This window comes from Urocitellus parryii, chromosome X, assembly GCF_045843805.1.
Source record: "Urocitellus parryii isolate mUroPar1 chromosome X, mUroPar1.hap1, whole genome shotgun sequence".
NCBI classification, from domain to species: domain Eukaryota; kingdom Metazoa; phylum Chordata; class Mammalia; order Rodentia; family Sciuridae; genus Urocitellus; species Urocitellus parryii.
In genome coordinates this window covers 90,268,046-90,285,429 of record NC_135547.1, presented here as the reverse complement: position 1 = coordinate 90,285,429, position 17,384 = coordinate 90,268,046, and the positions used below count along the sequence as shown (strand labels likewise).

The following is a 17,384-nucleotide window of genomic DNA, read 5'->3' as shown; positions in this document are numbered from 1 at the left end:
TTCTAATTAGTTATACATGATGGTAAAATGCATTTAACACATCAAACATAAGTGGAATATGACTCCACATTCTTCTGGTTGTACATGATGTAGAGTTACACAGGTCATGTAAACTTATATGCATGATAGTTAGCCTTTACTTTTAAGTACTGCAGTACTCTGCAGAGTTGGAAGGACATTACCAAACTCCATACCACTTTGCAATGAATCTAAATGAGAAATCTCACCATTCTTTGTCTTTTTTATTTTTGCCTTGCTTTCTTTGTTTTGAGAGAGGAGGTTTCACTGTGTTGTCCACGTTGGCCTTGAACTCCTAGGCTCAAGCAATCCTCCTGCCTCATACTCCCCAGTAGCTGGGACGATGGGCACAGCTGGACTCCATGCCCCAATTCTTTAATTTTTTAAAAGTTTTTTACTAAATTACTACATGGAGAACAGCAGAATATTACACTTAGCTGGGTATGGTGGCATACATCTGTAATCCTTGCAATTCAAGAGGCTAAGGCAGGAGTATCACAAATTTGAGGCCAGCCGGGCAACTTAGACTCTGTGTCAAAATAAAACAAAAAAAGGGCTGGGGATGTAGCTAAGTGGTAGAGTACTTTCATGGCATGTAGTGAGGCTCTAGGTTCCATCCCAGCACCTCTCCAACAAAAAACAAAACAACAACAACAAAAAAACCCTGTCATCAGAAAGAGGCATATCACTTTCTTTGTTAACTAAATTACCTATATCTTGCTGCAAGTAGGTTGTTGGGTGGATTTTGTTTTGGGTACCAGGTAATAAACTCAGTGGCACTGAACCACTGAGCCATGTCCCCAGCCCTTTTTTATTTTAAGACAGGGTCTCACTAAAGTGCTGAGGCTGGCTTTGAACTTGTGATCCTCCTGCCTCAGCCTCCCAAGCCACTGGGATACTGGTGTGCACCACTGCACCCGGCTGGAGTGCTTCTTTTGGAGTGCTCCTTAAAACAGCACAACTATTTTTTGGAGGTATTTTGATTGAATCCAGGACCTGGCACATGCTAGGCAAGTGCTCTACTACTAAGCTATACCACAACCCTGCTACATATTTTTTCATAATTTTATAGATTTTGTGGGCTTAAAATGCTTTTATTGGTGTTTATAGTTATACATGATAGTGGGGTTCTTTTTAATATATTCATAAATGTATATAACATAGTTTGTTCTGTTTCAATCCACAGTATTTCCTTATCCCTTCCCCTCCTCCATCCTGCTGATGTTCCTTCTTTACTCTATTGATCATTTCCCCCTATATTTTTTAATTTACCATAGATCTGTCATATTTATTCACATTTTTCTTAATTTCTACAAGCTATAAATTTAGCTCAGCCAATATAGGACCTAAGAATAAGATTATGCTTAATCCAATAATATCTCTTATTTTTCAATTTTAGTACCAGGGATTGAACCCAAGGGTGCTTAGCCACTGAGCCACATCCCCAGTCCTATTTTTTATTTTTTATTTAGAGACAGGGTCTCACTAGGTTGCTTAGGGCCTCATTAAGTTGCTGAGTCTGGCTTTGAACTTGTGATCTTCCTGCCTTGGACTCCCTGGGATCACAGGCATGCTCTGCCTCGTCCATGTTATGATTAAGTTTTTGTATGATCTTGTCTCATACAAAACCTTGTGTCTTGCCTCATACAAAATCTTGTCTCTTGCATCCTTGCTGGGTTTAAATACTAATGGAGTTCTACTGGCTTTGTTGTATTCCTTAAGATTTTCAAAGTACAAAATCATGTCCTCTCAAATAGAGATAGTTTTAATTACTTCTTTTCAAATCTGGATGTCTTTGATTTATATAGCTATATACTGTTTGTTTTTTTAGTTGATGGACCTCTATTTTATGTCTTTATTCATATGTGGTGTTGAGGATTGAACCCAGTGCCTCACACATGATAGGCAAGTGCTCTGCTGCTGAGCCACTACCCCAGCCCGTGGATGTCTTTGATTTCTTTTTCTTGCCTAATTGCCCTGGCTAGAACCTCTAGTTTGATGTTGAATAGAAGTGGTGATCAGGGACCTCCTTGTGTAGTTCCTGATCTTTGGGGGAAGGTTTCAGTCTTTCATTATGGAGTGTGATGTTAGTTGTGGGTTTTCTGTAGATACCCTTTATCATGTTGAGGAAGTTCTCGTCTATTTCTGGTTGTTGAGTGTGTTTATATCATAGAGGGGTTTTTGTCATGTGCTGTTTGTCCTTTATTCTATTAATATGGTGACCCAACTTTGCATTTATGGGATAAGTTCTACTTGATTATGATGGATAATCTTTTTATATGTTGCTGGATTCTATTTATTTGTAATTGTTGAGGATTTTGCACCTATATTTAAAAGAGATATCAGGCTATAGTTTTCTTGTCATGTCTTTGATTTTCTTATTTAAAAAAATATTTTTTAGTTATAGATGAATGCAATATCTTTATTTTGTTTCTTTATTTTTTTTAAAGAGAGAGTGAGAGAGGAGAGAGAGAAAGAATTTTAATATTTATTTTTTAGTTTTTGGCAGACACAACATCTTTGTTGGTATGTGGTGCTGAGGAGCGAACCCGGGCCGCACGCATGCCAGGCGAGCGCGCTACCGCTTGAGCCACATCCCCAGCCCCTGTTTCTTTATTTTTACGTGGTGCTGAGTATCAAACCCAGTGCCTCACATGTGTGAGGCAAGTGCTCTACCACTGAGCCACAGCCTCAGCCCATGTCTTTGATTTTCTTATCAGAATAATGTTGGCCTCTTAAGCTCATTCTATTTTATTGCTAAGTAATAATTCATTGACTTAATATACCACACTTCATTTAATCCATTTTTTATAATTTGTGTCTAGAGTATCCCCCAAAGTTAAAAGCAACCAAGCTTTTTTTTTTTTCAGTACCAGAGATTGAACCCAGGGACACTTAACCACTGAGACACATCCCCAGCCCTTTTTAAAATATTTTTTTATTGTAGTTGGACACAATATCTTTATTTTATGTATTTATTTTTATGTGGTGCTGAGGTTTGAACCCAGCACCTCGCACATGCTAGGCGAGTGCTCTACCACTGAGCCACAGCCACAGCCCCTCCCCAGCCCCTTTTTACATTTTATTTTGAGACAAGTCCCTCTGAGTTGCTTAGGGCTTCACTGAGTTGCCGAGGCTGGCTTTGAACTGATGATCCTGCCTCAGCCTCCCAAGATGCTGGAATTACAGGTGTGTGCCACCACACCTGGCCTAAAAGCAACCAAGCTTTTAACAGCTGGGTCCATTTGAAGGTTGTGGAACCTTTATGAGGTGGGGCCTAGTAGTCACTGGGGGCCTACCCTTGAAGGAGATGTTGGGACCCTGGCCCCTTCCTCTCTGTCTTTTGCTTCCCAGCAGTCATGAAGTGAACAGTTTTCCTCCACCACATGCTCTTGCCAGGATGTGCTATGCTGCCATAGGCCCAAAGCAACCAGGATAAATGACCATGGACTGAAACCTCTGAAACTGTGATCCACAATAAATCTTTCCTCCTTTTAATACCTGATTTATCTCAGGTATTTGTCACAGCAATAGAAATCTAACAGTACCCATCTCTACCCATCTATCCATCTCCTTTTCCACCCATGCATTCATCCATCCACCCATTTGCCCATTCATTCTCCCTTTCCTCCCTCTCTCCCTCTTTCCTTCTCTTCCTTCTGTAAATCATTTATCTCCAGGCTTATAATTTTTGGATCCAAGGCAAGCTGTCTTTTAAAATTGGACAGGAAACTTACTACAGTTTTTGGCAAAGCCCTTTATGTGCCAAAGCTTCTATTCTCACATTTCCATTCTTTATAGCATTTTGGTGGGGGGGGGGTCCCTGGGAGTTCACTCATAGGATCCAGCTGGAGAGTATTTAGAGACCAGAGTTCACAAGATTAAGGGCCTCTTTACTTCAAGAGACTCTCACACATGTTCTTTCATCCATCATATATTCATTTAGGAATCCATCTGTACACTTCCCCTTCCTCCTTGCCTGAACCTCATCTTGTTTCAAACCTCTAAAGGTGCTCAGGCTTCTTTAGCTGACATTTTTGCTTGATGAACTCATTCAGTCCCTATTTTCAAATTACTGCCAGAGTCTAATCACCTTTTTTCCCACCTACTCTGCCACCACCTTCATGGCTCACAAGGACCACTGCGGTGGCCTCCTCCTTCTTGGCACCCCTGCTTCTGCCCTTCCCTGACAGTCTAGTTTCCCTCTAGTAGCCTGCAGGAGCCTGTTAAACCTGGATCAGATAACTTTCCTCTGCTCAGGACCCTCCCATGGCTCCACTCACTCAGAATAAAAGCCAAAGTCTTCACCTTGGTCCACGAGGCCCTACCCAAACTTTCTCTCTCACTCCTCCTACTGTGCCCCTCTCTAGCTGTTCCTCACGTGCACACCACATCCATTCCTGCCTCAGGGCCTTTGTACTGCCTATTCAGCTTGGTGCATTCTTCCTCTGGGTAGCTATGTGGTTTATCCCTCAAGTCTTCAGGTCTGTATTCAAATGTCTCTTCAGTCAGGCTTTCCTGGACAATCCCATTAAACATTGTAAACTGCTCCAGCAATGTTTATCAGCATCCCCTCTTTTCGGTGTTTTCTTTTAGTGCTAAAGAAGAGATCCAGGGGCTGGGGATGTGGCTCAAGCGGTAGCGCGCTCGCCTGGCATGCGTGCGGCCTGGGTTCGATCCTCAGCACCACATACCAACAAAGATGTTGTGTCCGCTGAGAACTAAAAAATAAATATTAAAAAAAAAAAAAGAAGAAGAAATCCAGGGCCTTGTATGTGCTCAGCATTCACTCTACCACTGAACTATACTGCTAACCTCCATGTTTTCTTTTTCTCCAAAGTATTTATTGGTCTCTAGCATATCTAATATCTTAGTTATTTTTCTCTTTCTTTTTAATTAATTAATATTTCTTAGAAATCAACAGAATAATTATACATATTGATGAGATACAGTATGACATTTCAAGACATGTACACAATGTGTAATGATCAGATCAAGGCAATTGGCATGTCTATTATCCCAGACGTAGATTATTTCTATATGTTGAGAACATTGAAAAAATTCAATTAATTGTTGCCAAACGTACTGTGCTATGGAAACTTAGAAGTTGGGGCTGAGATTGTGGCTCAGTGGTAGAGTGCTTGCCAAACATGTGTGGGATGCTGGGTTTGATCCTCAGCACCACATAAAAATAAATAAATAAAATAAAGGCATTGTTCCAACTACAACTAAAATAACAAAATATTTTTTAAAAACTTAGAAGTTGTTCCTCTTATATAACTGCACCTCTATACTCATTAACCATCCTTTCTCTAGTCCTCTCTTCCAAACACCCTTTTTTAAAAATATTTTTTTAGATGTCAGTGGACCTTTATTTTATTGATTATTTATTTATTTATATGTGGTGCTGAGAATCCCATCCTATGCCCTACATATGCTAAGCAAGCACTCTACCAAAGATCTACAGCCCCAGCCCACCAATACCTTTTTAATTTTACTGATTTTCTATCTCTCCCACTTGAATGGCAGCACCACAAGCATAGATATACTTATCCTTTTTGTTCAACACCATCTCTCTAATGCCTAGGACAGGACCCACCACACAATAGATGCTCAATATATGTGTTTTAGTTGACTAAATGAGTAAAAGGTGTGGCAGTGGTGGGGGGACAGAAACAGAAGGAATTTGACCTTATCCCATATACTCAGTCAGCAGCTAAGTCTCAATAAGGGAGAAAGTGCTAGATGCCCTGAGAGTGAGACCAGAGAAGTCTCTCCAGGAGAAGGTGCATCATCTGGGCTGGTCCTGGAAGATCTCATAGGAATTATATAGATCCGGAGGTTCAGTGAGGCCCATAGGGTGAAGGGAAAAAAAAGTCAGAGGAATGAGGCAAGTCAGATAAGGAGGAAGAAGGATGAATCACAGACAAGTAGAAATCTGTCAGAGGTTTTGAATCCCAAGGAAAAGACCTGCATTTGGTCCTCAGAGATGTCTTAACCAGTCATGGACCTCTAAAGAGTTTAGAAAACTCATATCCTAGACAAACCCCAGGTGAAGTGGTGAGACAAAAAGAACAATGAGCTACTGTGGTGGGATTATCCATTTTTTTTTTTTTTTTTGGCACAGCTTGAATGAAGATCATCCAGACATGTACGTTTGGTCCCACACCTGTCTCACATGCCCTCAACAGGATGTGTGAACTGCTGAAGTCCTCAGTCCATGAAGGTCTCTGGGCCTGGGCAAGGATTTTGGGGAAGGAAGGGAGAAGGTAACACGGAGGGAAACAAAATGGCCGAGGACCAGTATCAATCACAAGGAGACATAGTTGGACACCTCAATTAGATTTCTGTCTGGGTCTCGGAAGTAGACAGACATAATAGGCCCCTTTGCTCCTGTTCTGGGGACTGGCCCCTCCTCAATGGGGACATCACAAGCCTAAAGTGGGAAGAGAAGACAAAGTTCATATGTCATAGTCAATGTGAAAAACTAAAATTCAATTCCTAATACTACCTTAGAAGCATATAGAACACCTCTGTATTTTCTCACCTCATTTTCTGCCATTCTTCATTCATTAACCCTGTTAAGTTGTATGGCCTTGGGTAGAGCAACTAATTGACCTGTATGTCAGTTTTCTCATCTGTAAAATGGGGACAATAATGGTACCTAGTATGGCCAGGCATGGTGGCACAATTCTGTAATACGAGCAACTCCAGAGGCTGAGGCAGGAGGATCAAAAGTTTAAGGCCAGCCTGGGCAACTTAGCAAGACCCTGTCTCCAAATAAGAATAAACTAGCTGGATATGGTTATGCACACCTGTAATCCCAGTGGCTCAGAAGGCTGAGGCAGGAGAATCAAGAGTTCAAAACCAGCCTCATCAAAAGTGAAGCACTAAGCAACTCAATGAGACCCTGTCTGTAAATAAAATACAAAATAGGGGTGGATACATGGCTCAGTAGTCGACTGCCCCTGAGTTCAATCCCTGGTAATCCCCCAAAATAAAAATAAAAGTAAAATAAAATAAAAAGGACTAAAGGCATAGTTCAGTGGTATAGTACCTACCCCTGGGTTCAATCCCAAGTACAAAAAGGAAAAAAAAAGTATCTAGTATGATCTAATAAGTAACAGAGCCAGAATTCATACCTAGGCAGTCTAGGCAAGAGTGTCTGTCTGTCTGTCTGTCTCTCTCTCTCTCTCTCCCTCTCCCTCTCTCTCTCAGTGCTGGGGATGGAACTCGGGGCTAGGAAAGTGTCATGCTACTGAGCCACACTCCCAGCCCTATAGCTGTTGGCTTTTACAATTACTTTCCCTTTATGACTACATATAATGGATTTTTCATGTAGTTGGTAGAACGTTTTCTTTTTATGTAAACATGTTTACGTAAAATAACTCAGATATACATTTAATTTTTTTTAGTTGTAGATAGACCTTTATTTATTTATTTATTTACTTATTTTTATGTGGTGCTGAGGATCAAACCCAGTGCCTCACACATGCTAGGCAAGTGCTCCACCACAGAGCCACAGCCCCAGTCTCAGATATATATATATATATATATATATATATATATATATATATATATATATATATATACTTACAAATGGTGATATGAAATTTCATTTAAAAATTTTTAGTTGTAGATGGACACAATACCTTTATTTATTTGTTTATTTTTATATGATGCTGAGGATCGAATTCAGTGCCTCACTCATGCTAGGCAAGTGCTCTACCACTCAACCACAACCCTAGCCCTGAAGTTTCATTTTTAAATCCATCTGGTTACATGAAACAATGATGTCAATCAAAATGAGTGGATGATTGTGTAGAAACGGGTCATGTTAGAGGTTTGAAGATCTCCCCGAGTCAAGCTTCCATTTTTATGGCATCTGCAGTGGTTTTATCAAGAAGAATGAAGTCCCACTCACCTTTAGATGCTGGATCATCTCCTCCAAAGGCACCTCTGTGATCAGACATAAGTCCAGGGAGCCTGGAACAGGATGAGCAGCTTTGGGTTCAAATTCCTTTCCCACCTCATGGAGGTTAAATTTTTGGTCTCCAAAGCACAATGCTTTTCTGTCTCCCTATTTGAGGAAGAGAAAACAACCTAAAACTAAAGTTCCAAACCCAGTGTGGTGGTGCACACCTGAAATCCCAGCCACTCAGGAGGCTGAGGCAGGAGGATCACAGGTTTGAGGCCAGATTCAGAAACTTAGTGAGGCTCTGCCTCAAAATAAAATATAAAAATAAAGGACTGGGGGTATAGTTCCGTTATAGAGCCCTTGCCTAGCATGTGGGGGTTTCAATCCCCAGCACCAAGAAAGAAAAGGAAAAAAGAATGAAAGAAAGAGATGAGTGGGAGCTAAAATCTGAAAGTCTGACCCCCACCCCAAGGAATTTTTTTTTAAAGTAAAACAGGGCTAACTAAACAACATCCCCTTACACCACCCCAGTCTTACCCCTAGAGGCAACTGCTTCTAATATGTGTGCACATTTTATGTGTTTGTTTCTTCCTGAAATTATTTCCCTGTCTCTAAACAATATGTTTATACCACCCGAAAAACCCCCAAATAGTGAAACCTGGGAAAAGGGAATGAAAAAGAAAACCATACATGGATAACTTTCATCTCTTTCAAGTTAAATCCTTTTCAGATGCTGGCCACAGGCGAGGAGAAAGTGTTTCATCAAACCTAGAATGATAATCTCTAGAAAACCACTAATCTCCAGCTGGGGTTGTGGCTCAGTGGCAGAGTGCTTGCCTCGCACATGTGAGGCACTGAGTTGGATCCTCAGCACCACATATAAGTAAACAAACAAAATAAAGATACCGTGTCCATGTATAACTAAAAAAATATTAAAAAGGGAAATAAAAAGAAAACACTAATCTCTTCCAAGATAACTCCTTTCCAGGTGCTGGCCACCGACTCCCAATGCCAAAACTCAAATTTCTGAGTGCCCAAATGGACATGCTCACTAAATTACCCACAACCTGTATAAGCCCAGTCCCCTCCTTTGTTAATGGCTCATTTTCCACCAGGAAAGTGAGTCCATTCCCATAGGTGTAGTCCCTTTCCTGAATAAAAGGCTGAAATGATCCATGAAGCTTGTGTCCGGTCCGGACTCTTTGTGCTAACACTACCCATGGCAGAAATAGCAGTTTGCCTACTCAGTATACATTCCCACCTTTTTTTCTGTATTGGGTATTGAACCCAGAACCTGGCATATGCTATGAAAGAGTTGTACCACTGACCTACACCCCCAACCCTTTCTATTTTTTTTTTATTTTGAGATAGGGTCTCATGAAGTTACTGAGGGTCTCCCTAAATTGCTGAGGCTGGCCTCAAACTTGTGATCCTCCTGCCTTAGCCTCTGATTCTCTGGGATTAGAAAAGTGAGCCACCACACTTGGCACCAGCCCTTCTTCTTTCTGAGACAGGATCTCATTCAGTTTCCCAGGCTGGACTCAAACTTGCAATCATCCTCCTCCTCAGCCTTCCGAGTAGCTAGGATTAAAGGCAGAGTTTTCTTTTTTTAAGGAAGAGTCAGGATCTCATTCTGTTGTCCAGTCTGGCCCTGAATTCCTGGGCTCAAGTGATCCTTCTCAGAGATCCAACCTCCCAAGTTATCCTTTTTTTTTTTTTCCTTACAAACAAAATCCAAATTCTGATGGAGTCACTGTGTACTGGGCTTTAAAACTAAAAAAAAAAAAAAAAAAACCAAAAAACCAAAAACAAAAAACAAACAAAAAAAACTCCCCTACATTTCCCAGCATTCTTTGCTGAAGGGGTCATCATGTAAGGGAGGCCATGTTAGCTGTACTGGGCCATGAGATGGTTGTGGGTGGGGCTTCTGAGAACCTTTCCGCCCTATTGAGCTGGCACTTTTGTGCCCATTCATTTCCTCCTTCCCAACCACTGCCTGAGTTCTGACTGCCTACTCCTGACTGCTTGTTCAATGAAAGAAAAAGAAAACTTTCTAATGTAACTCTAAATTAGTTGAGTTTTCTCCCATACACCTCCAAACACAATCCCTGATGAACTGCTTTTTATTTTTTATTTTTATTTTTTTATTTTTTTTGGTACCAGGGATCATACTTAGAAGCACTTAACCACTGAGATGTAGCCCCAGACCTTTTGCTTTATTTTACTTTTTATTTTTGTATTTTGAGACAGGATCTTGCTAAGTAAGTTGCTTAGGGCCTTGCCTAATATGCAGAGACTGGCTTTAAACTTGTGATCCTCCTGCTTCAGCCTTCCAAGCTGCTGGGAGCACTACTATTTCTCGATTTAGTGACTTTAGATAGTTTTTATCATCTCTCTGCTATGATAAATGAGAATTTAGCTCATACACATTACTATCCCTCCCAACAGAATTCTATCATCATGTTTAATTCTTCTTTTGGTTCTTTATAATTTTTTTTTTTAAATTTAATTGTGGATGGACACAATGTCTTTATTTTATTTATTTATTGTCATGTGGCACTGAGGATGGAACTCAGTGCCTCACACATGCTAGGCAAGTGCTCTACCATGGAGCCACAACCCCAGCCCTCCTTTATAATTTTTAAATAACCCAGTTGAATATTTTTGGTATTATTTTTTGTAGTGCTAAGAAATATGTTTGTTTTTTGATAGATAACCCACATCACCCTGTAGTCTTTTTCATGTCTCCATCCTCTCTTGTACCTCTCAGCGTCTGCCATTTCTCTTCCTTTTTTATCATCATGTTTGATACCACATACATTCTATCAGAAAATGAATTTATTTCACTTTTACCATTGAATGATAATTTGTTCCAGTATGCAATTCTAAGTTGAGGGTTTTTTTCCCCACAGCCTTTTAAATATATTGCTTCATTTTCTTCCCTGAATCTGGTGTTGCTGATAAGAAGTCTGATGTTATTCCGTTTTTCATTTTTTTGTCACCTTCCACTCCTGCAGCTTGTAGAATTTTTATTGGCCCTAGATGTTCTGAAATTTCACTCCAATGTGTCTTGAGTATAGGGAGTTGAGGCATTATATATACTATTGTCATCACTGGTCCTTGCAAAGCCCATGTCATTTCCTTAATGCATTTTTTCTCTATTCTCTATTCCTGTCCCTACTTTAGGCAACCATTATAAATGTATTTAGTATGCATCCTTTGATTTTCATAAGTTATTGTAAAAAGTGCATTACTGGCTGGGCACAGTGGTGCACACCTGTAATCCCAGCGGCTCAGGAGTCTGAGGCAAGAGGATTGTGAGTTCAAAGCCAGCCTCAGCAGCAGTGAGGTGCTGAGCAACTCAGTGAGACCCTGTCTCTAATTAAAATACAAAATAGGGCTGGGGTGTGACTCAGTGGTCAAGTGTGCCTGAGTTCAATCCCCAGTACCTCTTCCTGAAAAAAAGTACATTATTGTTGGGCTGGGGATGTGGCTCAGTGATCAAATGCCTTGCCTGGCATATGTAAGGCCTTAGGTTCAATTCCCAATGTCACAAAATAAAAGTGTATTATTATTTTGTGTGGGTATTATAAATGGTTCCATGAGGTGAGACCTTCTTCTGTTCATTTTAAAAAAAATTTTTTTTAGTTATATATGGACATAATATCTTTATTTTGTTTATTTATTTTTATGTGGTGCTGAGGATGGAACCCAGGGTCTCTTACATTTGAGGCGAGCACTCTACCACTGAGCCACAACCCCAGCCCCTTCATTTATTTATTCAGCATGATTTTGTTTCTGTGTGGTACCAGCAAACAGACCCAGAGTCTTCAGTTTGCTAGGTGAGCACCATACCACTGAGCTATATCCCCAGCCCAGCATGATATATAGATATAGATGTAATTTTTGTGGTGTTTAAGATTGAACCCAAGTCCTTACACATGTTAGGTGAGCCCTCTACCACTGAGCTACATTGCAAGCCCTTTTTTAAAATCAATCTATCTATCTATCTATCTATCTATCTATCTATCTATTATTTTGAGACAGGGTCTCACTCAATTGATGAGGCTGGCCTTGAACTTGTGATCCTCCTGCCTTACCCTCTTGAGGTACTGGGATAATAGAAGTGCACCACATTGCCCAGCTTCATTTCTCTTTATAACTGTATGATATTTCATTATCTGGACATACCTCAGTTTATCCATTCATCTGCTGAAGGAACATCTTGGCAGGACACTTATGTTTTCCTTTCTCTGCATTTGCCACTTTTTAAAAAAGAGATTCGTTTATTTTTTTAAATGGGCCTTTACTTTGTTCATTTATTTATATGTGGTGCTGAAAATTGAACCTAGTACCTCACACATGCCAGGCAAGCACTCTACCACTGAGCCACAACCTTAGTCCTACCACACTTTTTAAAAATAATTTTTAGGGCTGGGGATGTGGCTCAAGCCTCAGCACCACATACAAACAAAGATGTTGTGTCTGCCTAAAAACTAAATATTAAAAAATATTTATTTAAAAAAAAAGATTATTAAAAATAATTTTTAATTGTAGATGGGCACAATACCTTTATTTTTGTTTATTTAGTATTTTTATGTGGTGCTGGGGATCAAAGCAGTGCCTCACATGTGCAAGGCAAGTGCTCTACCACTAACCCACAACCCCAGCCCCTGCATTTACCACTTTTGAAGTTTTTACAAATTCTCAGGATAGTATTCATCTCTAGAAACCTCTATTTTCCCCTGGATTTCTCCTTCTTGGGATCTTTCTTGGTTCTGTTTAGAACAGGACTGATGGTTTTCTAAGATTCTTTCTGGAATCTTCCTCTTGGGAACCATGGTAACCTGATTTCTGTGTCTTCCTTATTCCCAACTTAATTGCTCATTTTGTTTGATTTTTAGTGCTGAGGATGGAGCTCAGGATCCTGTGAGTGCTAGGCATGAGCTCTACCACTGAGCCCCAGTTTCCTAATGGGCAGATTTTTTTGAAACATTTAAGAATGCTTTATTCTACACTTATCTTTGGTTAACAGTTTTGCTGGACATAGAATTCTAGGATTGAAAATATGTCCCCAGAATCTTTAAGGAAAAAAACATTTAATAGGAGCAAATAGCCTCACAATTGTTTAAAGCTGTAGATGGACACAGTACCTTTATTTTATTTATTTAGTTTTATGTGGTGCTGAGGATCCAATCCAGTACCTCCCATGTGCTAGGCAAGTGCTCCTCTAATGAGCTACAATTCCAGTCCCTTTTCCAGAATCCTGAAGGTGACCTTCCTTTATTATCTTCTGGTCTCCAGTAGGACTCAGGAAATTAGATATTTGAATGTTTCTTTTTCTTTTTAGATGAGTTAGAAAGCTCTTAGGATCTCATTTTACAAATTGATGTTCTACAATTCTATCAAATGTATCTAAGTATTGATGTGCTGGATACTTACTTAACTCTTTGTATATAAAGACTGCAGTGTTCTCTTGTGTTCTTTTTTTTCCTCTCCTTCTTTCCTTTTTTTCTTTTTTATTCTTTTCTCTTCCTTTCTTTCTTTTATTTTTACTTTTTTTTTTTTTGGTAACAGAGGTACTTAACCACTGATCCATATCCCCAGGCTTTAATTTTTTTAGTATATTTATTTATTTATTTTTAGTGTGGTGCTGAGGATTGAACCAAGGGTCTCACATGTGCAAGGCGAGTGCTCTACCACTGAGCCACAACCCCAGCCCTTATTTATTTATTTATTTATTTTGAGGCAGAGTCTTGCTAAGTTGTTTAGAGCCTCCTTAAATTGCTGAGGCTGGCTTTGAACTTGCAATTCTCCTGCCTCAGCCTCCCCAGCAGCTGGGATTACAAGCATGTGCCAAGGCCAGAACATTATTTTTCCCACTTTTTAAAAATCAGTGCATTATAGTTGTACATAACTCTTGCATTATTTCCATGATAATTTCCTCCCCTCTTTTTTCTCCATTTTCTGGAAATCCCCCTATTCATTGGTCTTTTTATCTTTGCTTCAAATTTCCTGTGATTTTGTTTTTGGAGTTAAGCTAAATTTTACCCACCTTTTTGAGGTGCTGGGGATGGAACTCAGGGCCTTGCACATGCTAGGCAAGCACTCTACCTCTGAGCTATACCCCCAGCCCTTAAGTTGTATGTTAAGGTGTTATCATTAAAGTTTAATCCACCTGCAATTTGGCGTGTGGGGAAATGGTTACCTTGAAAGTGATGACCTCCATGCCCAGGATCTTCGAATAGAACATAGTGGTATCTTTGATGCTCTTCACTGTCATCACGATGTGGTCAAGTCTATGGATAAGACACCGGGAAGGGGTCTGAGAGCTGTCCCTCCTTGACTAAAAGGTAAAAAAAATGTCAGGTGAAACCACATTGCCACTGACGACTCTCATGTTTTCTGCCTCCCCCCCACCCCCTGCATTACTTCCACCCCCATTTCAAAGGGAGAATCCCAAAGGAAAATGTCAGTAGAGTCTAATGGATACATGCATGGATTCATAAGATTCTATGTGTCTGTCATGCCCATTCTTCACTCTTTACTTTTTAAAAATAGTTTTTAAATATATATATATATATATATATATATATATATATATATATATATTATATATATATATATATATATATATATATATATATATATTAGTTGTAGGTGGACACAATACCTTTATTTTATTTATTTTTATGTGGTGCTGAGTACGAACCCAGGGCCTGGCAAATGCTAGGTGAGTGCTCTACCACTGAGCTACAACCCTAGAACCCTAGCCCTCCAGTTCTTTTTTTAAGTAGTTTTTTAGTCATTGCTAAACCTTTATTTATTTATCTGTTTACTTATATGTGGTGTTGAGAATTGAACTCAGTGCCTCACACATGCTAGGCAAACACTCTACTACTGAGCCACCACCCCAGCCCTATTTCCAGTTCTTGATACAAAGTTTGACTGATATATTCTATTCTATTCTATTCTATTCTATTCTATTCTATTCTATTCTATTCTATTCTATTCCATTTCATTGTCTTCCTTTCCATTCTGTTCTATTGGATTCGATTCTGTTCCATTAAATTCTACTTGACACTATTTTATTGTTTTCCATCCCACCGTGTTTAATTCCATTCAAACCAGTACATTCGAAACAATTGATTTCACTGAGCCCCAGCTAAAACATCCTGTGTAGTTCTATTTCATAAGTGGAGGAGGCATTAGCAAAGTTGCTGAGTTCTGCTCTCTTCATAAATACAGAGGATCCAAATGAACACAGAAGCAGCACAAGAAGTAAATGACTGACATTTGGATTCCATTGAAAATAAAGTTATATGTTCAAAAAGTCTTATTAACCCTTCAGTGTCTGTAGAATCTGTAAGAGTGCCCCATATACTTTCCTGATATGGATAATTCATGTTTCTCTTAATTTTTGGAGAGAAAACAAAAATTGCTAATATCTCATTAATCTTTTCAAAGAACCAAACTTTTTTTGAAAATTTTTTAGTTGTACATGGACATAATATTTTTGTATATTAATTTATTTTAATGCAGTGCTGAGGATTGAACCCAGTGCCTCACACCTGCTAGGCAAGTGCTCTGACTCTGAGCTACAGCCCCAGGCCTAGAGCTCAGTTTTATAAAAAGATGATGAGGACTGAGGGTATAGCTCAGTAGAAAGTTTGCCTAGCATGTGTCAGACCCTGTGTTCTCTCCTCAGAACCAAAAACATAACCAAAACAAAGGAATAAATGAAAAAACAGAAGATCAAGACAGAGTGATTATATAAGGTTTACTGTGTGCTGACCCCTGTTTTAAGCACTTATCAAAAAGAATATGAGGGGCTGGGGTTGTGGCTCAGTGATAGAGCACTTGCCTAGAATGTGTGAGGCACTGGGTTCGATTCTCAGCATCACATATAAGTAAATAAATGAAATAAAGGCCTATCAGCAACTAAAAAAAGTATTAAAAAAAGAATATGGGGATCTGGGGCTGTGGCTCAGTGGTAGATCACTCACCTAGCATGGGTGAGACTCTGGGTTCAATCCTCAGCACCACATAAAGATAAATAAATAAAGGTATTTTCTCCATTTACAACTAAAATATATTAAAAATATATATTTTTAAAAAAGAATATGGACCAGGACTGGTAGCACACACTTCTAAATCCAGCCAACTCAAGAGGATGAGGCAGGAGGATGGCCAATTTGAGGCTAACCTCAGCAATTTAGCAAGGCCCTCTCTCAAAATAAAAAGGACTGGGAATGTAGCTCAGTACCAGTATCCCTGGGTTCAATTGCAAATACAAAAAAAAAAAAAAAAAAAAAAAGAAAGAAAGAAAAGAAAAGAAAAACTATACAGAGGGGCAGAGATATAGCTCTGTGGTAGAGCACTTCTGTAATATGTGTTAATATGTGTGAGACTCTGAGTTCTATCTATAGTACTTAAAAAATTTTGGGAATGGGGATGTGGCTCAGTGACAAAGCACTTGTATACGTGTGTGAGGTTCTGGATTAAATTCCCAGTACTGAAAATGAAGAAAGAAATCTAGAACCCGTTTTACTTCTCACAACAGCTCTATAAATAGATATAGTCAAAGTACCTAGAATACAGTATCCCCCTTCCTTTAGCCTTCTCCACAGGAAAGGATTTTTCTCTTCCTTGAAGTCTTGAAGTCTTTTTCAATGTCCCCTTTAGGCTATCAGAGGTCTCAGAATCTTCTAGCAAACCTCAAGGTCATTGCTTTGTTCCCTGGCCCTTTCTGATAGGGCTCTATCAGGACAGATTCAGGGACACACTCCATGAGTCACCTTTGGGTCTCTCTACCTGTCCTTGACACTAACCTGGCTCCCCCTGAACCACCCAGGCAGAGCAGCCAGACCTCTGCCTGTTTGTCTTGCAGACATGTCACTTGAATCCTCTGTGGGTTTGAGCAGGGCCTTTCCATGGTCCTCTGCTGCCCTCTGCTTGTCTTTGAAAAAAGAAGCAAGAGAGAAGCATAGGGAAATGGAGGACGGCACAACAGGGGAGCCCACAGAGAAGAAGAGAAGCAGATTAGCAGCCCCAGGCTGGGAGAGCCCCAGCCTGCCTGGGTGTCGACAGCCACTCCCTAGGACTCCAGGGCCCACCATATTCACCTGATTTTCTGAAGTCCTGCTGGACATCCTGACTGGCAGCCTGGAGAGCAGACAGCGCAGCATGGCAGGGTAGGTGTTCCTGCCCTAGCACCTCCAAGACAACCCGCTGGCTTAGTGCCCAGAGATCAATGGGCAAGAATGGGAGGGCGCAGAATGAAGACTGACTGTTGGTTGGGACAGAAGTAGGTGGTGCATGTACAAAGACTCTGACATAAAACTTAGGGTCTTGAGAGGTTGAGGATGTAGCTCAGTGGTAGAACATGGGCTTCATGAGGCCCTGGGTTCCATCCCCAACACTGGAAAAACAAACCAAGAAACTTCAA

General features: G+C 40.0%; 1 protein-coding gene across 1 annotated transcript; it reads right to left on the bottom strand.

The window, feature by feature from the left end:
- Nucleotides 1-6,328: 6,328 nt before the first annotated feature.
- On the bottom strand, nt 6,329-17,135 carry Glod5 (glyoxalase domain containing 5). Its single transcript, XM_026406749.1, has 4 exons — nt 17,062-17,135; nt 14,145-14,282; nt 7,943-8,098; nt 6,329-6,454 (listed from the first exon to the last, which is right to left on the bottom strand). Exons 1-4 carry the CDS (start codon nt 17,122-17,124, stop codon nt 6,329-6,331), a joined length of 483 nt encoding a protein of 160 aa, XP_026262534.1. The 5' UTR covers nt 17,125-17,135.
- Between the last annotated feature and the right edge of the window lie 249 nt (nt 17,136-17,384).

Excerpts from the sequence above, each read along its gene's own strand:
- Glod5 (XM_026406749.1), bottom strand. The coding sequence starts at position 17,124 with ATGCTGCGCTGTCTGCTCTCCAGGCTGCCAGTCAGGATGTCCAGCAGG. Across the intron at positions 8,099-14,144 it reads TGGAGGTCATCACTTTCAAG|GGAGACAGAAAAGCATTGTG; the intron begins GTAACCATTTCC and ends TTCCTCAAATAG. Across the intron at positions 6,455-7,942 it reads AGATGATCCAGCATCTAAAG|GCTTGTGATGTCCCCATTGA; the intron begins GTGAGTGGGACT and ends TTCCCACTTTAG.